The 23,680-nt window shown below is 51.1% G+C and overlaps 10 protein-coding genes across 10 annotated transcripts; 4 read left to right on the top strand and 6 right to left on the bottom strand.

Moving 5' to 3' along the window:
* Positions 1–273: 273 nt before the first annotated feature.
* On the top strand, positions 274–1,633 carry N7477_001862 (uncharacterized protein; the record flags this gene model as incomplete). Its single annotated transcript, XM_056963525.1, has 2 exons — positions 274–670; positions 723–1,633. 2 exons carry the CDS (start codon positions 274–276, stop codon positions 1,631–1,633), a joined length of 1,308 nt encoding a protein of 435 aa, XP_056826444.1.
* Positions 1,634–1,757: 124 nt separating this feature from the next.
* N7477_001861 (uncharacterized protein) lies at positions 1,758–2,729 on the bottom strand (the record flags this gene model as incomplete). The annotated part of the gene is made up of 1 exon (XM_056963524.1): positions 1,758–2,729. The coding sequence occupies one exon, from the start codon at positions 2,727–2,729 to the stop codon at positions 1,758–1,760; it is 972 nt and encodes a 323-aa protein (XP_056826443.1).
* Positions 2,730–3,514: 785 nt separating this feature from the next.
* N7477_001860 (uncharacterized protein) lies at positions 3,515–4,121 on the bottom strand (the record flags this gene model as incomplete). Its single annotated transcript, XM_056963523.1, has 2 exons — positions 3,515–3,982; positions 4,047–4,121. 2 exons carry the CDS (start codon positions 4,119–4,121, stop codon positions 3,515–3,517), a joined length of 543 nt encoding a protein of 180 aa, XP_056826442.1.
* Positions 4,122–4,831: 710 nt separating this feature from the next.
* Positions 4,832–6,324, bottom strand: N7477_001859 (phosphatase PAP2 family protein; the record flags this gene model as incomplete). Its single annotated transcript, XM_056963522.1, has 4 exons — positions 4,832–5,562; positions 5,625–5,925; positions 6,179–6,209; positions 6,263–6,324. The coding sequence occupies 4 exons, from the start codon at positions 6,322–6,324 to the stop codon at positions 4,832–4,834; spliced, it is 1,125 nt and encodes a 374-aa protein (XP_056826441.1).
* An 805-nt stretch (positions 6,325–7,129) lies between these two features.
* On the bottom strand, positions 7,130–8,865 carry N7477_001858 (putative GPI anchored cell wall protein; the record flags this gene model as incomplete). The annotated part of the gene is made up of 2 exons (XM_056963521.1): positions 7,130–8,574; positions 8,646–8,865. 2 exons carry the CDS (start codon positions 8,863–8,865, stop codon positions 7,130–7,132), a joined length of 1,665 nt encoding a protein of 554 aa, XP_056826440.1.
* Positions 8,866–12,930: 4,065 nt separating this feature from the next.
* Positions 12,931–14,479, top strand: N7477_001857 (o-methyltransferase domain-containing protein; the record flags this gene model as incomplete). Its single annotated transcript, XM_056963520.1, has 5 exons — positions 12,931–13,041; positions 13,264–13,290; positions 13,340–13,466; positions 13,522–14,100; positions 14,151–14,479. 5 exons carry the CDS (start codon positions 12,931–12,933, stop codon positions 14,477–14,479), a joined length of 1,173 nt encoding a protein of 390 aa, XP_056826439.1.
* A 1,026-nt stretch (positions 14,480–15,505) lies between these two features.
* Positions 15,506–16,369, bottom strand: N7477_001856 (uncharacterized protein; the record flags this gene model as incomplete). Its single annotated transcript, XM_056963519.1, has 1 exon — positions 15,506–16,369. One exon carries the CDS (start codon positions 16,367–16,369, stop codon positions 15,506–15,508), a length of 864 nt encoding a protein of 287 aa, XP_056826438.1.
* Positions 16,370–16,758: 389 nt separating this feature from the next.
* Positions 16,759–18,831, top strand: N7477_001855 (putative GTPase NOG2; the record flags this gene model as incomplete). The annotated part of the gene is made up of 3 exons (XM_056963518.1): positions 16,759–16,796; positions 16,860–17,610; positions 17,998–18,831. The coding sequence occupies 3 exons, from the start codon at positions 16,759–16,761 to the stop codon at positions 18,829–18,831; spliced, it is 1,623 nt and encodes a 540-aa protein (XP_056826437.1).
* Positions 18,832–19,424: 593 nt separating this feature from the next.
* N7477_001854 (protein kinase IKS1) lies at positions 19,425–21,089 on the top strand (the record flags this gene model as incomplete). Its single annotated transcript, XM_056963517.1, has 2 exons — positions 19,425–19,477; positions 19,538–21,089. The coding sequence occupies 2 exons, from the start codon at positions 19,425–19,427 to the stop codon at positions 21,087–21,089; spliced, it is 1,605 nt and encodes a 534-aa protein (XP_056826436.1).
* Positions 21,090–21,748: 659 nt separating this feature from the next.
* Positions 21,749–22,780, bottom strand: N7477_001853 (uncharacterized protein; the record flags this gene model as incomplete). The annotated part of the gene is made up of 3 exons (XM_056963516.1): positions 21,749–22,371; positions 22,433–22,625; positions 22,760–22,780. The coding sequence occupies 3 exons, from the start codon at positions 22,778–22,780 to the stop codon at positions 21,749–21,751; spliced, it is 837 nt and encodes a 278-aa protein (XP_056826435.1).
* Positions 22,781–23,680: the final 900 nt, after the last annotated feature.

Raw genomic sequence — 23,680 nt, 5'->3', positions numbered from 1 at the left:
AGAGCTGACTTCACTAAATTTGGGCTTAGTTACGATTTCAACAGTCTTCATATATCAGGAGCCGACAGGGAACATTCATACAAATAAGTTAGAATAGGTGGCACCTCCACTTTGGCGGGGTAACTTCAGCAGATTATCATGAACAAGGTCGAAAGTAATTCAAAGTGATTCTTCAAATTTCCATTGTACGGCATCAGCTAGCGACTCCGGCGGGCTATGGCGACTATAGGAATAGCACCAATACGACCGCAACCAGACAGGGCGGAGTCCGAAATGCAGTTGACGGCTAGTGATCCTGAGAATACACCCAGGTCCGACGTGAATGCCTTTGAGGACATACCACCCAATGGCGGCTATGGCTGGGTCTGTACAGTATGTTCCTTCATGATCATCACTCAAACGTGGGGAGTGAGCAGCGCCTGGGGAGTCATTCTATCCCACTATACCTCACACTCTACCTTCCCCGGTGCACGCCGAATCGATTACGCCTTTATCGGCGGCTTGATCATTTCAGTCGCCCTCCTCATCGGCCCGATTGTCTCCATGTCCCAAAAGGTGCTCGGAACCAGAATTACTTTGTTAATAGGCACCGCGTGTCAATTTGCCGGTCTCTTCGGCGCCGCTTATGCTACTGAGATCTGGCACCTGTTCCTCACACAGGGCATGTGTTGTGGTCTCAGGGATTGGCTTTCTATACATCACGATCATATCTACGCTTCCAGCGTGGTTCTCTACTCGACGGAGCTTGGCTATGGGACTCGCCGGGTCGGGCTCTGGTATTGGGGGTATAGTGTACAACCTTGCTGCCAGCCGTGCTATTGAGTCTGTTGGTGTGCGGAAGACGTATAAGATCTTAGCTTTCAGCGCATTGGGAGCCAATATCGTCTCATCATTGTTAATGAAGAGCCGCGACAAGCCTCAAACTACCCGAAAGGAGAGAACACTCGATTGCCGCGATCTCGCCCGCCCAGAAATCCTGCTCATGATGCTTTGGGGCATCGCCACGGAATTCGGATACATCGCGTTGTGGTATTCACTTCCCAGTTACGCTGTATCAATTGGCCTGAGTGCACAACAGGGAGCTGTAGCAGGCGCAATTTTGAACTTGGGATTGACGATCGGTCGACCCATCGTGGGCTACGTCAGTGACGTGTTTGGGCGGATTACCGTTTCCACCATTGTCACTGCGGTGTGTGGCCTACTATGTCTCGCGATTTGGATTCCTGCAAAATCGTACGCGGTGCTGTTGCTATTTGCGCTTACCGCAGGATCCGTTTGTGGGAATTTCTGGGGAACCATCACCCCTGTCGTGGCCGAGGTGGTTGGATTAAATAGATTGTCCACGACGTTTACCTTGATCTGCTTGGTATTGGTGATCCCGACTACCTTTGCTGAGCCTATCGCGCTTGGGCTTGTGAAAGGTTCCAGTTATCTTCACACACAGGTGTTTGTAGGGGGTATGTTCTTCCTTGCTTCAGTTAGTCTGTGGATACTTCGGTCTCTGAAGCTCTATGAGGTGGAGAAGAAGGCAGCAGATGAGCGACGTGGGCTTACTATTTATGATTTGTCTACCTTTCCGGGATTTGTCCGTTGGATTGGGCTACGAAAGATGTTCATCTACGCTCGAGTCTGACTTATCGTTGTTCATGTTTCCCGTCTTCACACTTTACGACTCGTTCGGATTCTACGTTGAGAGCTGTACGGCACTAGCTTGGTTTAATGATGAAATGAAACTTTTTGAGAATCATGACCACATATCAAGACGCTGGCCGATCAATCCGATACAAAACCTCAGCAGGATGTAAATACGCCTCATACTCCACCTCCTCTCCATCCATAACATCGTAATGATAATGCCCTCCTTTCCTCCCTCCTTCGGCATCAAAACAATGCGTGTGTTCCATTCTCAGCCCCAGTCCCTCGGGGTCAGCACTATGCATGACAGTCAAACAGACCACAGGAGCTTCAAAAACATGATAAGTGAGCCACTCATTCTCCAGTTCAGCCCGGTCTCGGAATGGTAGCTTATCTGGCGCAGGAAAATCAGGCATAATGTGAAATTTGGCTTTTCCTGATTTCAATAAGAATGCACCGCCTAGGCTGATTGGGTTCTTGTCCCCGTAAACCGCATGTAGGCCTAGCCGGATGCAATTGGTAAAGTTCAGTTCTCCGATCCGTCCTCGGGCGGTTACTTTCAGGACTGGTCCGGTTTGTCCATTCGATCCGTAGAGGTTCATCATGAGGGCGCAGTTTGTGCCCGAGAGGGGTTCGCATGATGGGGAACCATCCTGGTCCACTTGAATAACTCGAGTCATGTTATTTATCGTCAGAGAACTAGGTTCTTCGAATTTTGGTAACTCCACGTTCGATTTCCAGGATATATTGGGTGCCAGCTCGGCATTGTGCCCAAGGTCGTGAAACGGGGCGGCCCCGGCACCGAGAAGGAATCCTTCTGCCGGGGACATTTGCATATCTCTCGCTAACGCGAGAAGACAGTATTTTGCTTGAAAATTAGGAGATGGAAATAGATTTGGTTGTCCGCCGATATCTGCTATGCATGGGCTGCCTGAAAGACCCGGGGCAGCGAGATTGAAGGGCGGCTGGCGCAGGTCTGGACATTGCGCGACGCTCGCACTTGCATGGGCGAAATTGGTCTCTAAAGATTTCTGGATCACTTCTGCTAGTTCTTCCAACGCGGGGTTATCCCGAGGGTGATTGGTGATATTCATGTTGAAATTGAGTGGTTCAGCGCGCACTTAGGTCGGACTGACCGAGTGATTGTAAATTCTAAGTGCGGGGTGGGCGCAATGGCGGTTTCCCTCGTTGATGTCCTTGTTCATTTGATTGCTCATATCTCACTACTTACAATCTACGAATTACTCTCTATGTTCATCTTCGACTCAAATATTATTCTCACAATAAGCTCCTCGTGTCGACCCTTGATAATGTACAGTGCATACATATCTTCCGCATCGCAGTAAGGGGTACCCAGTTCTATGGGCACTAATGGGACTTTCCACCTAGGTGCAGCTCACATGCAAAGAAAACTTTCCACACTTGAACCGCGCACGACTTCGGTTGACAAAGCTGGCACGGGTACCTGGTAATGCAGTCAGTGGCTACGCTCATTGGAAGCCACAGGCTAGAAAAGATCAGACTCGAAGATCATAGTCAATTACTGGAAATTGACATTGGTATTGGAGACAAGACCTAACTAGTTACCTATACAGCCACGAATAAGGTGACATGTTCATCACATGGAAATTTTCATAGATTTCCCTCGTACCTCGACCCATATCATTCGCATATCCTCATTATTCAAATCGAACCGTCTCCTCATAAGATCATAAAAAAAACAAAAAAAAAAGTTTAGAAAACCCCCCCAAAAGATACGTAGAGAAAGAAAGAAAACAAGACCCATCCCATACAGTCCCTATTTTAGACCACATAAGAAGGTCGTCTACTCGAGCTGCGATGACGGTGCGAACTCGAGTGTCCCCGACGACTAGAGTGGCTACGTCGGCGCAGTCTTCTTCTCGACGACGACGCGTTCCCGTTCCCGTTCCCTAGTATGCAAGAACAGTGCGAGGAAAGCAGTCCAGATGAAGAAGACCGTCTCCATAATCCCCATAGCAAAGCAAGCCTTCAGCATCGCACAGTTCTTGTTCACGTCCAGCTCAAGCGGGTTATTTGTCTGCTCGCCGTACTCGCCGAACGGGCCCAGAGAAATCCAGACACTGCCGCCGGACCAGTGAGCGCAGTCTGCGTTGGCGATGAAGCGCAGCTCATAGACGCCGGCAATGAATGCGCCGAAGAAAAGCATGTCGACGAATGCGACGAAGATTGCAGAGCGCTTTGTCGTGCTGAAGCGGATTAAGGTGTCGATAGCCCAGAAGACGGCAAGGACACTGGTGATGAATAGGACGAGGATGTAAGCTGGGGTGAGCATGTTGGCTTTCAGGTAGCCGTTGACGAAGTAGGCCTATATGGTGTTAGGTTTTTCCAAGGCTGCGTGATTATGGAGTATAGAGGGAAGATAAGCCTACCATCATGCCGATGATGGGAATCAGGAAAATGATCTCCACGATCCGATTCAAAATGAAGAATAGACTGCCAATCATGATGACGGTAGGCGACAGAGTTTAGAGACTCGATCTGAAGAATGCGCGCGAGATGCGATGGGGGGATTCAGAAATCAGCCGTCAGATGCGCTGTAGACCGGAAAGTCAAGCTACACCGTGCGCGCGGAAGGATTGCGATCGCAGCGTATGCAGATGCATGCACCGGGGGTCAAAAGAGAGGAATGCAGAAGAAAGAAGGAGGGAAATAGAACAAAGATAAAGACGGTGCCGTCATCTTGCGCTGAGGGGCCGTGAGAGGGAGGCTGGACCTGTCAGCTCTGTTCTTGACGGTGGCTGGGGCAACGGACTTGTTCCTCCATGTCCGATCGGTCAAGGCCGGGCACGGATTGGCCGCAGATGAGACTGGCGGATGCCCCGCCATCTCTTTAATCAACGTCTCGCATTTGATTTGATTCTTGATCTCCGTCTCGGGGGGTTTTGTAGTTGGGTGTCGGAATGGCAACCATGTGGGTCTCTGTCCGGATTTCCTCAAGTAGGGCTTCTAGTACAATGCTTTTTATTAGACACCACATCAATGTGATGAACGCGAATTGCCCACGTCATAAAGAACATTGGCATTTAATGCCCAAACGCTGATTAATAATTATCATACACGCCATCATCATGCGACGGTTTCTAAAGCAGAGAGGTCATCCAACTGTAGCGCGAAATGGATGCAGTGTACCAAACACCCAATAACAATCGCTCGCCTACACATTCCCAACCGCCACATCAGTCAACTGTCGCCCCCGGTCGGTTGGACTCACAACCACATTCGGGCGATGCACATCCGTTGACGGTACTGGCCTTGGGGAAGCGTATGCTGTATTCGTCTCAAAAGAAGGGGAGTAACCCCTAGCCGCAGGGTTCGCAGTCGTCGCATAACCCTGCTGCATCTCATAACCATTCGCGACGTCATCCTCACTAGAAGACCAGTTCCCATCGGGGTCATGGTCATGTGAGCGACGGGGATACGCTGCAGGCGCATAGGGGTTCTCGCCGTACCCCGTCGTTCCGGAAGCTGATATATTCGGGGACGCTAGACTGTGACGCAGATCTGGAGGATTTAGTCGATCTGCCTCGGGGTTGCGCAGTGGTGTTGTGATGCTTTCGCTTTCCGAGTCGAGTTTCCCGTGCACGGGATGCGTAGGCTGTGAGCCCCAGGTTCGGATCGGGTATGCACGCCCCTTGCGCCATGCTTCGGAGAGTGGAGGGAAGTATTGATGGTAGGACACAATGGCGCAGGCAACGCCTAGTAGCGAGCCGGTAATGACGTCGAAGGGGTGGTGGCGGGCGTCCATGATGCGAGACACGGCAACGAGCGTCGCTGCAAGGATCGGGATCATGACGAGGAGGGTCTTCCAGGTCTCGCCGCGGTTGTCCATAATATGGAGTTTTCCACCTAGCCACATCGAGGTATAGAACAGTCCGGCGAAAGAGGCTAGTGGGAGCTTCGAATTAGTCTTGCCCTGTGTCGCCTCCAATGCTAACAGGGATACTCACAGCTGCTATGACCAGACGGCCATGATCGGAACCCATCTTTGATCAATGCCGCCTCGCCGGTACAAATCGTGGAATTTGACAAGCCGTATGGCGACAGGTCGTGACTTCCAGCTCGCGGCTGACAGCGATCAATGATGTCAGGTCGAGGCTTGCCGCAGGCATTCTTGAGGACTTGTGTGATAACAAAAGCGAGACCCTGCGATAGGAGCAGCCCCAGGATACCGCAGTTCATCTCCCAAAGGCGATCCTTCCAGCGCCAGGGGCCACGCAGCTTGCGCTTCCCAGAGGCCGGGTCCGTTGGCTTGTGGTGGGAGAAAATGCCATCCAGAAATAGAGTATAAATGATAATCAGCGCGAGGGAAAGAGGCCGGAGATGCAGAGGGCGTATTGAATCGGGATGCGCTCCTGGACGGCGTAGGGATATTGGAGGGAGATGTTGTTTAGAGAAAAGTGCTGGTGGTAAGGTTCAATTGAGTCGAGGATCCAGAATCCGATGACACAGGCACTATAATCTATCAGAATGAGCCATTGGGCTACTTGGTCCTAGCTTATACTTGCATTAGGATCACGTAGTCGAAGATGTAGCTAGACGAACATTAGTATAGTTCCAGCACATTCCGCGGGGAAATCACACTCACGAAAGGACAACACGCGGCCGTAGCCGGCGCTTGGAGAACGGCAATTTACCTGGGATCTCCATAGCTTGAACCGACGAAGGGAACGACAAAAAAAAAGGAAAGGGTTAAGAACAGTCAAGAATGAAAAGAATGAAGATGCCTGGTCGCGTGTGCACCTGCTAAAAGAACCGCGATCGACCGATGGCGCAGCGCCTTGGCGGAGGGCGTTTTTCCTCATCAATTCGACGTGTCCTTTGACTCTTGGGCTCTTTGACCCCAGTCCCTTCATCCTTTAGTCTTTATTATTTCGCGAATCAGAGCTGCCGAGTCTGTCACTGGAGCATGTCTCCGCGTCGGAGAGTGGGGGCCTAGGACGGGTTTCACTTTCTCAGCATGGTGCAGGAGGCTAATTGCAGGCCGAGACCCTGGGTAAGGATCTCCAGGTGCAACCTCGATACAGGGTGCAGTACAACTCGTGCATTGGGGAATCGAAACGTGCCTAATGCTGGGCATGTCATTTGGTAGGTGGACTGGGGATTGTGGGTTGTTGTGCGAGCCGCTGCAGTGATCCACTGTGTCTAGGCTCCATCATTCGTGTACGAGCTACCTCCGTGGTGCAACAAGCCACACGAAACTACGGTGAGGACCATTGAGACGGAATGAAAGTATGGTATACAAGGTATATCAAAGGAATGGATTGTACTAATACAGCACGAGAAAAGCCGACTGCAGATCCGTATGCAGATTGACATGTCCGGATCACACAGTCCGTCAGAAAAGCCATAGCACATCAACATCACACATTAAAAACATCACAACACATAATTACCACAGTCGTCTGGGTATACAATTTTAAGTGCCTAGAGGTCCAGAAATGACACTACTAATTCAGCAGCTGGTGATGAACAGACCAAGAGGAGAGGGGTTCCAGTCCTCGAAGAAGTTGAGGTTGGTGCTGCCAGCGTTCTTCATCTCGTAGGCAATGGCATCGCCAGCGGGGCAGGCGAAAGTGGTTAGCACATAGGAGTTGCCGGGCGAGATGGTAAGGGAGCCCAAGTCCTGAGCAACCGAGGGGGCGTTGCTGTAATCGGTGGACTCGGTGGCAACAGAGGACAGCTTGGAGATGTCAATCTTGCCGTCACCACTGAAACTGTAGGAGGAGGTCTCGAGGTCGGCCTTCTTGGGGAAGAGGAAGACCAGGCTGCAGGTCTTGTCGCTGTAGTAGGCAGGGATATCAAAGTTGAAGATGGTCGAGATGGTCGAGGACACGGTGCCGTTGTATGAGGTACCGGCAGCAGTGGTGGGCGCGGACGAGTCGATGGGGATGATCAGGTGAGGGTACTGGTAGTTACCGGAGGTCAAGGTGGTAGGGCAGTGGCCGCCAGCGGAGGAAGTGAGAGAGGGGGCACTCGAGGCAGAGGTAGCGGCGACACTGCTCATAGTCGAGGGCCGAGCGGCATTGCTCGAGGATTGCATGCCACCGGCAGAGGCAGAAGGAGCAGGGGCAGCGCTCGAGGAGAATTGAACTCCAGCGGGAACGGAAGGCCGGACGTTGCTAGCAGGAGCAGAGGGAGCAATGCTGCTAGAGCCAGAACCACTGCCACCAGTGCCGGCAGCAGGAACAGATGAAGTAGGAGCAGGGGAACCACCAGCACCACCGGCAGGGGCCGAGCTAGGAGCAGATCCACTACCGGCGGCACCGACACCACCAGCAGCAGGAGCAGAGGTGGCACAGGCGCAGTCCGAAGCCGTCACAGTGACAGTGGTAGTCACGGGCGAGCCGGTCAGGCACCCAGCCGGGCTAGCAGGGCCACTGGGGTGAGCAGAGCTAGCACCGGGGGCAGAGCCACCGAGGGCAGAGCCAGCGGGGGCAGAGCCAGCGGGGGCAGATGCCGCGGAAGAAGAGTAAGCAGGGGCAGATGCCGCGGAAGTAGAGTAAGCAGGGGCAGATGCCGCGGAAGAAGAGTAAGCAGGGGCAGATGCCGCGGAAGAAGAGTAAGCAGGGCTAGGGGACGGGGTAGCCGAACTCATAGCAGAGGGGCTCACAGCAGAGGAGCCCACAGCAGAGGAGCTCCTAGCAGACGGAATGGTAGAGGAGGAAGAGCCGGAAGCACCAGCACCGGAGCCAGAGCAAGAATCAGCAGTGAGCTTGATGCTCTTGCACTGAGTCACGGAAGTGCTGTTGGTGGTGTAGATGTTCCTGCCGCCATTCTGACCAGTCTCACAGGCAATGAAACTGTTACTTCCATGGTACTCCAGCGCGCCGTTAGAGGCAATAGAGAAGCCGGTGGTGGGCGAGGCACCTTCATCACACTGCCATTGGGTGGTGGGGGCTGATAGAGATTTAGTTTTGGGGGTTTGATTTTTGAGGTTGATCTATGACAAAACTCACGAGTCAAGATACAGCCACGGCCGTGGCTATCAGTGACGCCACCGCTTGAGTTGATACAGTAGTCAGCAGAAGACAGGCTGTTATCACCAATGCGGTTCTGGCCGTCGCTCAGCTGGCCAACGGAACCAGATGCATCACCAGAGGCAGTGAGGTGGAAGCAGCAGCTGTCACCGCGACCAACGAGGGCATTGGTGCCGGCAGCGAAAGCAGCGAGGGTGATGAAGGTCTTCATCATGGCAAGCGAGGGCGTCTTGAGCCTATTTAACGAAAGAGAGGCGTTGTTCCGCAGAAAAGACCGTTTGAATGGTTAAGGCTAAAGGCTTGCCGCTTAGGGTGGAATGGGATTTCCAAGACTGGGGGATCTGATACATCTTTATAGCGGGCTATGGGTTAGATCCACACCGTTCCGAATCAAGATAGATCAGGACCATGACGAGGATCCCGGTAGCTTCCCCGATAGATGGGAAAAAATAGAAACGACGAGGTGTCGGCCTGTCAAAATTGTGCTCGAGGCCGTTGACCATGGATGCTAGGAGTGGAGTGCCTAGGAGAGCAGGTACGCAAGGTCCGAACCAGCCGGAGGATATGTCCGTCCAGTTATCGACGTCATCTTCAACCTGAGGTCAGCAATTTCTGTGGGGAAGAGGTCCATGCTGTGCTCCGTTTACTCCAGCTACTCCACGCGGTCACTAATGTTCAGTGGCTGTCAATCAAGCCGCGTGGATTCTCAAGGCCTATCACATCCACTGAGCCTTTAACTGTCTGGGTCCTGTCTAACAAGTCTTTCGGGCAGAGGGCAAGCCGAAGAGGAGTGGCCAGACAGCCGGTATACCACGGATCAAGAGATTGGATGTGCATCTGCCTACGATGGTTTGCATTGATGACACGCCGGATCGGACGGATTCGATACACCCAATTTCGGTGGTTGCCATCGTACGCGGCTTCTCATTCGAAGTCCAAAATCTGGTACCTCGTGAGCATCATTCAAGGAAGGTTACTCATGGAGGCACCACCAGGTTCTGAGAACAGCTAAGCGTAAACATGCAAGTATGCAGTATTGCAATCCTGATCTAATCAGGCTCACGGAAGCCAGAAGCAGTAGCCTTGGATGACCCTTTGAGCGGTACATAGTGGTGAACTTTGAACTTTCAGATGCCATCTGATCTTTGGGAAGCATTGTTGGGGCCTGTGTTACAGGGTAATTGTGGGCTGAGTGAAAATACACAGCCTTGCCCAGAACTGGGATAACGAGGGCGAAGGGGCAGGGGGCATTCCGCGAAGAAGCAACAGGATTGGACGGGAGATGGGATCTAGTGAAGCCGTGACTTAATCGTCAGCATCATCGCGGTACCAGGAACACGAGTGGAGACTGAGGAGTGAATTCGCCAACGGGACCGTTGCGCTATTTTTGTTCCTGTGGTCGACCCGAGAAACGACGACCGTCGGATACGCACAATCGTTTTGGGCATTCGGATGTTGTTGTCAACACAGATGGGAAAGCATGCATTTGTACGATTATATGTGAAGCGAGAGTGCTGCTTTGAGCGTGCAGGAGCCACATTGACATAGGACTTCGATCGCCTTTTCGAGCTTGTGGAAATGTAGAGAGGGTTTCGCAACAGTACGCGATCCACGACACGCGTCACGGATCGGCGATCGCCTCGGCATATGCTTTCTTTGCTTCTAGAACTCCAAAACATAAGAGAGCGAAAAACTCAGTCGGCGACAAGGAAGTTCGGGAATGTGCTGACTCGGATCACTGGGCATAGCCAGGAACCAGGCACAAGCGGCGAGTATCGCCCAATATCGAATCGGTTTCAGGTAAAATGTCACCGCAATTGGTAGACCCAGTCAATCCCGCCACTGCAAGCTGCCCACTACCGACTCCAGTCTCCCTTCCCTGCCGTAGTGTATGTATGTAATCGTTGAAGCGGGCGAAGGGCCCTACAGTAGTGCTGGCTCTGACGCCAATGCCAAGTTTGATCGCGTCGATCGGGGTGGGGATCTTGAGCGGGATTTAATATCGAGATGGCCTCCTATGGGATGACAAAGGACTAACACATAACCGTTTTTCGGTTCCTGCGTCATATATTCAAAGTCTCAAATCATGAAACTGTCAACTTGAGGCGCCGGATCGGATACCACGAACACGAAAGGGCTGTCCAGCTCAAATTACAGCGTATTCCAATTCACGAGAGATGCGGGTTCCACATTGGTGTCAAACGCCTGCTAGAGGTCATCGAATGACGGAACGGTCGGATCAGGTATGCCATCGAGGCTCATTTCGGATTCCTTGGACCATAGAGACTTATTTATAGTCTGTTTTGATGCCGGTTCGCAGGTATCTTCCAATCGGGACCGGCCTGCCTTCAATGGAGATGGGGACATTTTGCAGGCGTAGAATCATGTAGAATTGCTCAGTATCTCCTCGGCAGATGGTGATTGGTCCCGGAATCCCTCCAAGATGCTGTATGCATCTCGGTACTCTTCGGCCTGGAGACTCTCAATTACAGGTAGACACCTCTCAAGAGAACCAACATCCCGATGCAAAGGTAATGTAAGACACCCGAGAATTTCAGACAAGCCAATAAAAATAGAAGGTCCCTCAAGTAAAGTGTCGCTCAGTGCGAATGACTACGCGCGCCACAACCATGCCTGCATCCTTCGAGTAGGAATAAGCCGGGTCCGTAGAGGCTCGGGACAGACAAGGCAGATACAATTTGCATCTTTGTGCATAAAGTAATGATTCGAAGATGTATCGCTGAAAATTAATGCCTGGCGCCCGGCGTCAGTCTGTTTCGGGTAGCTCGTGAGTATTGAAATCCAAGGAAAACATCGGTGGCAAATTTGGTCCAGGTCACAAATCTCAATGTCAATATCGCCCACCCATTCGTCTTGCAGCCCTTTGGATCCAATCTTCGCGAATGAATCCTTGTCGCTGATTCTCGGCAAACTTCACCGAGCCGGATTGATTGGAGGCAGTACGACATGAAAGCGGGCTGATCGATAGGCTTGTTGACATTCTCCATTCCATCACGAATGTCGTCATCATTCGCATTCAGAGGCTTGTTGATCGCAATATGAGGAGGTTTGATTGAATAAATTCCCCTGTTGGGGGCCTTGAAATTGTCATAGCTGCCTTCACAGGGTCGATCTTGGCTCTCCTACAAGGGCTTATGGGTACGTATTGCACAATCTAATCTGGCGCGACAAGATACAATTGAACTCGTCTTCCAAACACTGCACGTACCTTGTGAGGGATGATAGAACCTCATGATCAATAACTCTATATTATGTGGTTGATCAATACGAGACAAAGCTAGATGCCACGCCATTGAGTTGGCCGTGGAGAAGAAGTCGAAGTTGCAAAGTGATTTATACGGCCTTGTATAAAGGTAAAGATATGATTTTTGTGGCTTGCATATCCTCGAGAGACTCAGAAATCGTTCGATGGCTTCACTCCAACACATCGAGGGATAGTTTTATCCATATTATAAACTGGCCGTTGACTTCTCTGACTGAGAACAATGCCGTTTTTAAGTCTCGTTGGGTCCAGGAGAACGTAGTATTTGTCAACATCGTCAATCCTGATGGGCTTCCGATTATTGAGGGTTCGTGAAAGATCTCTCAGACGTAGCATGAGCTATGTGGTGTATAGGTGTGATCTCAGTCATGTGTTCGTCCACAATCTGTTTTGCTTCTTCGGGGGTGGAAGTCAGATAGTTCGCGTTCGTATCTTTGCAGATGGCAATATGCGTACAATCAATTCAGAAAAGGTAATTTAGCTGATGCCACCTTACTTACACTCAAGCTCTTAGAACTCAAGGGAACTTCAGAAACGATGTAGCTTGCTGCCACAGTAAATATATTACTGGGCGCAACTGACCATGGAGCTGGGAATACCTTTGCTTCGTCAGCCCAATTAAAATCAATCGACTTCATTTTTTCCCCAGTGAAGAAGTGAAGAAGTCGATCTCAGGCAGTGAATATGGTGACGGCTGCGAGCTATTTTGTATCGAGGAAACATTTGATCGTCTTCCTTGGGCCTCTACACTTTCCTCCAATTTGTGCAAGCACGATAGATAATAGTTCAGGTAACTATTATTGCAGCTTCATTCATCGAAGCGGTTGCTGGCACGTTCAGATCACAGTTAATGCCACGACTAGTGCAGTCTGGCAAGTAGTTGTCAACTGCATCGCAATTTTCGTGGCCGATAGAAATTGCAGGGCACCGGGCACAATCGTGAATTTTTCAGACGCTTTTTGCCTTGGCTCATGATCCATCTCGCTCCGCACAATGTACGCTGAGGACAGACTACGCAGTCGTGACGTCGAGTGGTGTGAGAGCGCTCTTCACGAATTAGAGGGCGCGATAGGGCCGCGGAACCTCCACGGATGGACTCAATGTGTGAGTCGACATAGAGTATAAAAGCACGACTATATCCCATCGAGAGAGCCATTCCTCTCAATGGCATCTCTAATCATTGCCAAGTCAAGAAAGAATTCACCATTCTCACCATGGAATCCATTGTTGCCCAAATTCATACCCTGGCCGATTCAGCCGACGAGGTCGGCGCCTGAGCATTCAGACTGCCCTTAGGAGGGTCCTGTCAGACTTGCTAGGTCCTAGAAAACGATTATAGATCTTGCGAACTCGGTATGTGCCCGTCAATATGTCAGAATAACTCGAATACTAAGAATACCAGAACATACTACACGCCGTGATTCGCGTCGGGGCAGACTTGGGGCTATTCCGCACTTTAGCTACGACTAACAAGACTTTCAAGCTTGAAGAGCTGTCAGATCTCACAGGGTCAGCCCCTGGCCCTTTAGGTATGTCATTTTTACCGGCTTCGGAAATCAAACGTTACTTATCACAAGTTGGCAGAGAGAATAAATCGTTACCTGGCCTTGAACAACACAATTAAGGAGGTTGGCATCAACGAGTACCATGCCAGCAGAGTGACCCACATTTTGGCTAGCGACCTGGGCGAAGCAATGGTCTACCACGGCTTCAACACCCATAGACCTGTCATTCAAGCACTGCCCGATTTCCTTGCAGCTACCAAGTACCAGGATATCACCAGTAACACAAACACACCATTCCAGGTCGCTCACAACACCAACCTCAAGTCTTTTGACTGGATGGTCATGCATCCAGATCATTTCAAGTATCTGCAGAAGGTCACGACTGGCTTCAAGGGAGCGGAATGGACGGTTGGGTTTGATACCCTCGACATCGAAGCACAAAAGGTTCCATCCACTCTACCCCAGCCTTCCGAGAAGCCATTCTTCGTTGATGTCGGGGGTGACCATGGACACCAATACATCCAACTAGGCAAGAAATATCCCAGCCTCCTCGCGCGACTTCTGCTCCAGGATCTTCCCGAAGCAGTAAATAAATTGTCTCCAATCGAAAGCGTGAAAGCCGATGCCTATGACTTCTTTGAAAAGGAGCCTTTCACAGGTCCGCATAAAAATTTTTCAACATGTTTTTCTCTAACAATGATCCCGCAGGGGCCAAACTCTACTATCTCCGAAAAATCATGCACGACTGGCCCGACAACGAAGCCACAAATATCCTCCTGAACATCGCCGGTGCCATGGCCATAGACTCCCGCATGTTGATTGACGAGATCGTCATGCCAGATACTGGAGCTTACTATGAAGTCACCATGCAAGATTTAGCAATGATGAACATCTGTGCTGGAAAGGGGCGCTCCAAGCAGCAGTGGTCAGATCTCGCCGGTCGCGCGGGCTTGCGCATTGAGAATATTCATACTTATATTCCCTCTACCCATACCTCGATTCTTGTATTGGCTTTGAAGTCGGCGAGGAAATGTTAATTATTCTCAGACTCTCCATGAAAGCTTGCGTAGAAGCAAATATCATACTCCGCTCTTATTACAAGTCTCCTGAGACCTCAGGCCAGAGGTTATCATGCACTGAAAGTTTCCGGACGCCTGCACCTGTATGGGCCTTCGTTCTTTACCGTATTATGCTTTCTTCATCATAATCACTCTTTCATGTATCTTCGAGAGCAAGGAACATCAATCTGAATCTGCAATTATAATTTTCTGTCGTCCCGATAGAATCAGTCTACGAAGTTGGGAAAGACCTCGTGCCGACACTCAATGAGCCATCTGATTGAAACCGATCGCCTGCCAGAAATCCTCGACCAGCGCCAAATTTTGCTCGCTCTAGACTCGAACAAAGTGTTAGAGAAAGCCACCATGATTTAACTCCAAAGGCGTATCGTGAGGCATATAATGCTGAATATCAAGTTGAGTTCCAATTGGGATTTAGCATTCACTCAGCTCATGTCTCTTAGGAAGAAGCTACCTGCCTACGTGTAAGCTACTTTAGGTCTAGACTGGCAAATGCTGGTCTATCAAATTGAACACGTACGGCATCCATTCACTATTCCAGGGCCGAGCTCTGCCAGCACTGTATGCTGCCCTGGGTGATGGCCAATCTCCAAGTCTTGCATATCATGTATATTTTCTTCATCAGGGGTGCTAGCGTCTCTCTTCAAACGTTACCTTTGGATCGATCAGGTTTCATCATCCTGGTGCGACAAACAACACACACATGGCCAAACTAACAATTGATCCGGAGATGGACAAGACCGTTTTGGGACAAGATTTGAACCAAAAGTTCAAATATTGAAATTTAAGAAGCTATCAACTCGCGAATTTGACGAATTTGACGATGGTCAATTCCAATCTTACTCAAATTCGAAGGCTTGTTATCAAGTAGGAGATCAGCCCCATGTGGCTGTAGTAAATATGGCACAAATCCATCCCAGTTCATGTAATGCGCAGAATAGCAATGCAACAGCTTCAAAGTATTGTACATGGTAATAATTTCTCTCACAGCTTGCCACCAGTGATCTGCTCGCCAAGCTTCTTGACTCGGTCCTGGATGAGATCCCAGCGACCAGTTTCGCTCTTCCGGGCATCGTTGACCAGGTTGACAATGGTCGGCGGAACACCCAAGTTCCAGATGTTCTCACCCTGCTGGTGGTCGTTGCGCCAGGCTTCGTTCTCACCCTCCGGGAATACTCGGTCGATCTCAGCGGCGAGCTGTTCTTCGTTCACGATGAAGGTTCGCGCGTTCATATACAGCGATTGAATTTCCTCACGACGAATGGCATCCTTCTGGGCCTGCTTGGCCTCCAGTCGCGTCCGTGAGAGGGCCAATCGTTCTTCCCGATTTGGGTCTGAGAGGGCAGCACCTTTCTGGGGTCGCATCGTTTCCACAATTGATGTCCGAGTAAGAAACTCATCTTCAGGCTCCGGTTGTTGGAGAACACGCTCTCTTCTGGCCTCACTCTCAAGACTTCGCTCAAATACTGTTTGCTGGGCGATCTGCTTTCTCTTGTAAAGTTTGCGGAGACCTTCCCGGAGATTGTTCCTCCGCATCTCCGCCATCTTGATCTTAAAGGCCTGCTTCTCTGGATCGGCACTTTTCGGGTTGACAGTGCGAGCAGTCAAGGGAAGAGGTGTCGCGGCATCGAGGTATGCTTTGCGCGGCTTGTCTTGTCGGCGGGCCGGGAACAGTTCACGAGGAACGGGCAGGGTACCCTTGACATGAGGCTTGACGGGATTGGCAGGCTGGATAGTTCGAGGTGTTTCAATGAAATGAGGCGACTCGGGGCCGACCCGAAGGTTGGCAGAGGTCGAGAAGCCACGGACCTGCCTTGTGGCAGTCCGGCTGTGGCGGAGAGCAGACATGCTGCACTGATGGGATCCGTTCGTTCTGGATGAATGTGTGGCCGTTAGGCTGAAGATAGGTTATTGCCAGTATACTGAAATCACAATTGGCCTAGATGACCACGATCGCAGAATAGGAGGGCATGCGGAGGAAGCAGCGTCGGAAGAAACAGAAGCGATTTTGCCGTGGCCCGTGCACGCGGGTTCTTGGCGGCAAAAAAAAAAATTACCTGTCCGCCTTTTTTTTCTTCTCTTTCTCGCGCTCTGCCACTCCTTGTGTTTTGGTCATCCTTCACTTTTTGAAGGTCACTCCCAATTTTTTTTCTCTCAACACCACAGGAGTTGCTCATCATGGGTACTCACAAGAAGGAGGCCAACCGCAAAGAGCGGCAGGGAAAACTGGCGATGGCATGGGCAATGTCAAAACCAAAGGTGAAAACTTCTATCGGTATGTTCGCCATGCAATTTCGGTCTCACTTTGGGAAACATTGTACTGACTATCTCCGTCTAGCTCTGCGAAGAAGGTTAAGCACTTGAACATGTTCAAGGATGGCAAAGCTCAGCGCAACGCCCAGGGAGACATTACGAGGGCTGCCTCCTACCAGTCCCGCGATGCCCCGGTCGCTCGCATCGAGCCAAACCGTAAATGGTTCGGTAACACGCGAGTTATCTCGCAGGAAGCCTTGACATCATTCCGTGAGGCTGTTGCCGAGCAAACCTCGGATCCCTACCAGGTTTTGCTGAAGACCAACAAGCTGCCTATGAGTCTGATCCGGGACAATGATCACAATACCGTGAATGGTCTCAAGCAACATCAGGCCAAGATGGAGATTGAAAACAATCCATTCGGTGATACTTTCGGTCCCAAGGCTCAACGCAAGCGTGTCAAGACGGGTGTGACATCCCTGGAGGACCTCGCTGGCGAGACCGCCAAGCTGCACGATTCTTACCTGGAGAAGAACGACACAGAAACCCACGACGATGGAAGTGCTGCTGTCTCTGGTGATACCAATTCCTCCTATGAGGGCCCTGTTCTCACCACCGCTCGCGAGTCTGTCTTCTCCAAGGGTCAGTCCAAGCGTATTTGGAACGAGCTTTACAAGGTCATCGACTCCTCCGATGTTGTTATCCACGTTTTGGACGCCCGTGATCCGAACGGAACTCGTTGCCGCAGTATCGAAAAATACATTCGCGACGAGGCTCCCCACAAGCATCTTATTTTCGTGCTGAATAAGACAGATCTTGTTCCTACCGGTGTTGCTGTAAGTGTCACACTCTTATCCCCATCACATCCTTTCTATTTTAGTGTGCATTGCTTTCTTTTTTGCTTTTTTTTCTTCGGCAGCGAGCCGTTCCATCGCTAAGTCAAGGCTTCTTCCTACGGCTTTACGTCGTCTTGTTTCTCCATGGAGATTTGTCTGTTACAGCTTTGGTAGATCAACAGTGTCCCGCACCGAATCTCTTTCTGAGGCTAGGTTGATTGGTCTTCGTCTTGAAGACCGGTCGCAAGGTCATATGTGTTTTGTTTTTGAGTTGAGTCCTGCCTCTGCCTTTTTCGGTGGCTCAGTGGTAGGACTCTTAGTAACATCCCACACATTCCTGCAGTTTCATATTCTTTGGTGACCATTTACTAACATGGCAAACCTCAGGCTGCTTGGGTTCGTTTCCTGTCCAAGGACTACCCTACTCTCGCATTTCACGCCAACATCAACAACTCCTTCGGAAAGGGTTCCCTTATTCAGCTGCTTCGCCAGTTCTCATCGCTGCACTCCGACCGTAAACAGATTTCCGTCGGTTTGATTGGATATCCCAACACCGGCAAGTCTTCCATTATCAACACACTTCGCGCCAAGAAGGTCTGCACTGTTGCCCTTCTCCCTGGTGAAACCAAGGTCTGGCAATATGTTACCTTGATGAAGCGAATTTATCTCATCGATTGCCCTGGCGTGGTTCCTCCCAATCAGAATGACACCGAGGAGGACATCCTGCTGCGTGGTGTCTGCCGTGTTGAAAATGTGCACAACCCTGAGCAATACATTCCCGCCGTACTCCGCAGGGTTCAGCCCCGTCACTTAGAACGCACCTACGGTATCCGGGAACCCACTGATGCCATTGATTTCCTCAGCCGCCTTGCTCGCAAGGGTGGTCGTCTCCTGAAAGGAGGCGAGCCTGACTTGGACGGTGTGGCGAAGATGGTGATCAATGACTTCCTGCGCGGAAAGACTCCCTGGTTCACCCCGCCTCCCCACACTGAAGACAAGGAGGGCGAGAAGGTCGACGGCCGTGAAGGCCGTCTCGGAGAGATGGGTCGCAAGCGCAAGATCGATCAGACCGAGGGTGCAGAGGCGGAGGAGGACGATGATGACTCCTCTGACTCGAAGCCCAATGAAGAGTTTTTCGGAGTCGATGACGATGGAGAGGATAGCGATGATTCCATCGCCAACTTGGAGGTTAGCGATGTGGAGAGTGGCGAAGAAGATTGAAGGCCTACGCGACCCTGATACCTCAATTCTCTAACCTTGGCGATTCGTCGCATCATTCCTTGCGCTCGCTCTTGAAATAAAGAGTGTATGTGCTCGCCGATCGGCACTTCCGGCGGCATCACAAGCCGTGCCCCTTCCCTTTGGGAGCCGCGGGTTCCTGCTTCGCGGGTTGGAGACTCAAGACTTCATCCTTGCAGACTTTCCCATGGCGCATTCAGGGCTGGCCAAGCTTTTCTCACGAGAGGTCGTGAATGTCAATGTCCGAACCAGATCTGGCGTTAGAGCTGAAGAGCCAGCCATCACCCTCAAGATACCCGATTCTTTAGTGAATCCAATGAAAACGTTTCCACCCAAATTTTCATTCCTTTGTAACGCATCGACTTGTTCAGAATACATTCAGTAATCGTAGATGCATTGATGAGTTCAGACGCTTGTGTTTGTTCCATGGAATCGGGTCTGGGGTTTGTTCACCGCCTGCGGCGTGGGGCTTTAGCTCCGTCATCTGTCACCCAGCAGCTTCACGAGAACATTGCAGTTTTACTTCCTCTTCTCTTCACTGACATGATCAGCATCCTCCAGAAGCTGCAGTCACTATGCCTGACGACATGTCTATGATTCCTTACGGTGGAAACCTTGATGTCGTGCTGTAAGTACTCGATGCTTTGCCGCCCACCACAATGCTCGACTAACTATGACCAATGGATAGGCGACACAATGACTCCGTGGTAGTTTTCGACCGCGATTCTCAACAAATAGCCCTCCGCAATGCCTCAGATGCTCGCAATGCAGATCTTGAGCTCGCAAATTGCCCATTATGCCACCAGCCCATGCGCGAGGGCAGCCGAGGCCGACATCACGGAAGCGCCGACCCTGAAGCCGAATTCATCAACCCGAACTACTTCCGCATGCTCGATAATAGCCTTCCTGGCTCTGCAAGCTCTTCGCGACCTCCATCTCCAAGGCGACGTCTTGTTCCGCCCGCTCTTTCGGATGGTCGTCCCACCGGCGGTCCAACAAGCGAGCCTCGCCCTCCCCAAGGAATTTCCTCGGCGGCTTTCAGTACAGATTATTTCAAGAAGTTCTTCGTCGAAGAAAGGATTCTCGGAAAAGGTGGAAAAGGTGTTGTGCTACTCGTTAAGCACGTGTTAGACGGTGTGTCTCTCGGACACTATGCATGCAAGCGTGTACCTGTTGGCGACGATCACGAGTGGTTAGAAAAAGTGCTGGGCGAGGTCCAGTTGCTCCAGCACCTTTCCCACCAGAATCTTGTCTCGTATCGCCATGTCTGGCTTGAGAACGCGAAGATCAGCACTTTCGGTCCTAGCGTTCCGTGTGCATTCATCCTTCAGCAATATTGCAATGCCGGTGACCTTCATGATTATATTTGTGGCTCTGTTCAGACAACCAGCACTGCACAGCAATTGAAGGACCGGCTCCGAAGAAAGTCGAAAGGTGAAGCAGACCCGCAAATGGGTACAGGTGGGCCACGCATGCTCCAGCTTGATCAGATCTACTCGTTCTTCCGAGATATTACCTCAGGCATGCGGCATCTTCACTTGAACGGGTACATTCACCGTGACCTCAAGCCTCACAACTGTCTACTTCATGAAACAAGCGATGGCATCCGGGTGTTGGTTAGTGATTTTGGAGAAGTACAGTCCCAGGACACAACGCGCAAATCCACCGGTGCGACAGGAACACTTTCGTATTGCGCTCCCGAGGTTCTCCGGCGCGAGTACAATGATGGTCCCTTTGGAAACTTCACCTTCAAGTCGGATATCTTTTCCTTGGGAATGATTCTCTACTTTTTGTGTTTTGCGGAGCTTCCCTATGCCAGTGCCGATATTATCAACGAAGAAAAGGAAGACCTGGATCAGCTTCGAGCGGAAATTACAAGCTGGGCTGGCTTCAACAAAGGCCGACGCAAAAGGTCTGATCTCCCCCAGAAGCTCTACACCTTCTTGGAGTTACTGCTTGCTGTGGACCCCGATCGCCGACCCACGGCGGACGAGGTTTTGAGCGGAATTCAAGCCGGTGCCAGTGCCAACGTCAAGAGGACCAGCTCCGCCAGTGCAACGAGCTCGCCTAGCTCTGAATTGCCTGCATCCGCACGCATACGTCCCGTGGACAGTCCAAAGCCTTCAGAGCGCGCTCTCTCCCCACTAAAAGAGTACCGCGCAGTCCTCCGACGTTCCGACAAGATTCAGTCTTTGATTCGAGCGGCTCCTCTGGCACTCCTCTTGTCTCCGATGCGCTGATAAATGGGCGTCCATCTTTGAGTCCAGATCGGGACATTGTTGTGCGACAAAGATACTCAACCTCTCCTCCTGTATCTCCAACGCGACAAGACCGCGAGCCAACCGTTCACAATTCCCCACCACCCATGCCTCAACATCTTCTTCCGCCACCTCCCAGCCGATTTCCAGTCTTAGATTTTTTGGGAGCCTGCATGGTGGTCTCTCCAGGCTTACAGTTTTCACTATTCCTTCTCAAAGTGGTCTCAATTCTCCACCCCTGCTCACCGCTGGCGGTTAAGCCGTGGATTTTATACCCCCTTCTCCTTCTCGCTGCATTTAGCCTGCGATCATCTTTACAGATGCAAGCATTTTCCACAATTGCGCATCTACTAATCGTGGTGGCCGGCATTCGCCTTGGCGTGCTCTGTCTTTGGAGTGGGAATGCAGCCATCACTTTCTGATTCCACTTTGACCTAGGCCTGCTGCCGCATACATCTATGACTTTTATGACCACAAACGCCTGTGATACCTTTTAATGAAATACGAAACAAGTGCATTACTTCAAGGGAAGCTCAAGTGAAGCGTATCGTAACCGGCATCAATGAATTAAGTTCCTAGTAATCTCAAGTTGATAAAAAACATGCCAATTGATCAAATAGAACAAATCACCGCGTTAAGCTCTAGTAGTTGTCATTGCCGAAGGCACCCTTAGCCTCGCGCTTCTCATGACCACGCTCCTCGAGCGTGCTGCTGTTCAGCACATCACCAGCCTTCTCCATGATCTTGCCCATGGTGCTGTCACCGCCACGGCCAGAGGAGCCATATGAATCGTTGTTGGAAGAGCCGTACGAATCGCTGCCACCAGTGCGACCGCTGGATCCATAAGAGTCGTTGTTAGACGATCCATAGGAATCGTTACCCTGGCCCGCGGCAAATTCATCACGGTTGGAAGAGCCGTAAGAGGTGTTGCCTCCGGAGCCAGCTCCAGAGCCATAAGAGGAGTTGTTGGAAGATCCAAAGTTGTCACGGCCCGAAGAGCCATAAGAGTCGCTACCGCCGGTGCGACCACTAGACCCGTAAGAGTCAGTGTTGGAGGATCCGAGGTTGTCACGGCCCGATGAGCCATACGAGTCGCTACCGCCGGTGCGACCACTAGACCCGTAGGAGTCAGTGTTGGAGGATCCGAGGTTGTCACGGCCCGATGAGCCATACGAGTCGCTACCGCCGGTGACACCACCAGACCCGTAGGAGTCGGTGTTAGAAGATCCAAAGTTGTCACGGCCCGATGAGCCATAAAGAGTCGCTACCGCCGGTGACACCACCTGACCCGTAGGAGTCGGTGTTAGAAGATCCAAAGTTGTCACGGCCTGATGAGCCATAAGAGTCGCTGCCGCCGGTGACACCACTGGAGCCGTAAGAGTCGCTAGCACCGGTTGAGCCGAAGGTGTCACGACCAGAGGAGCCAAAAGCGTCACTGCCGCCAGTGCGGTCACTGGCTCCGAAGGAGTCGGTGTTGGAAGATCCAAAGTTATCACGGCCGGACGAGCCGTAAGAGTCCTGTAACTTCAATTAGTACAAATACTAGAGACAATGGCATAGATTCGCATGGAAGAACACTCATCCCCATAAATGAGTAGTCCTTGAGAAACCACGAGCCTAATGTGAGAAGGAATGGGAGAAAGGAAACATACGTTGTTACCGCCGTAAGACATCTTGGCGTAGTATGAGATGGATATTACAGAATGGGGTTTTAGAGCTCAGGAATTTATGATTTTCCTCCACGAACACGAGGAAACTCTACTATTTAACACATTTTTCCAAGCTTCCAAGATTTGTGTCAGCTCTTAGAGTTCCCAAACATGACGTCGGTAACTAAGCCACGAACTAGCTGGACAAGCTGAGCCAGCCGATCTGATCTCGATTGGATCCGTCCTAGTAAAAGAGGGGTAGAGAGAGGGGCTAGTGGTACACGATGGGCTTGCTCACCCTCATGGTTTTGCCTCGTGGTGATTACGCGTATGTCAATGCGACCCTTGGAACCATTCTCTGGCTCTCCTCGAGGGCCAAGCATGGTAGACGGACGATCATCAGCCCCGAGAGCTAATTACCCTGAAGCTCATGGCCGGGAGTGGAGACGAAGTTGTCCTAAAACATCTTGGTCATCACACCATCTCCACGTCTCTCGGGTCCATTCACCCATTTTAGGGGTCTATTGGGAACTAGCACCACAAACTAACCCTTCCATTTAGCTAGGGTACCCTGAAATCGATAAGTTTACAAGGAAATCTCTCACCACGTGCAGCTAAGTCGTCATTCGATTGGAATCTTTTCAATGTTTCCTCCAGGGTCAAAGAGACCATAATAATCCGATGTAAGCATCAAATGGCGTCACTTAATATGAACCCCGCGCCACAATCCGAGAGCTATGAGGCAATCCTCGGATATAATGGCAAGGATAGATGCTGATCTTTTCGGTGGCGAATCTATCCATGGGTGAGGGGCAACCGGGCAGACAGCACTTATTGTGGCTGGCCCGAGGTAGCCCCATAGACTATCATGTACTATTGAGCCACATATTAGGTCATACTTCGAAGTGGGCGATGCGCCACAAT

This window comes from Penicillium maclennaniae (assembly GCF_028827695.1).
Source record: "Penicillium maclennaniae strain IBT 15551 chromosome Unknown utg000002l:1.0-2354659.0:1.0-2356205.0, whole genome shotgun sequence".
Classification (NCBI taxonomy): Eukaryota; Fungi; Ascomycota; class Eurotiomycetes; order Eurotiales; family Aspergillaceae; genus Penicillium; species Penicillium maclennaniae.
The sequence above is the reverse complement of the archived record's forward strand: the minus strand, read 5'-3'. Positions and strand labels throughout refer to the sequence as shown.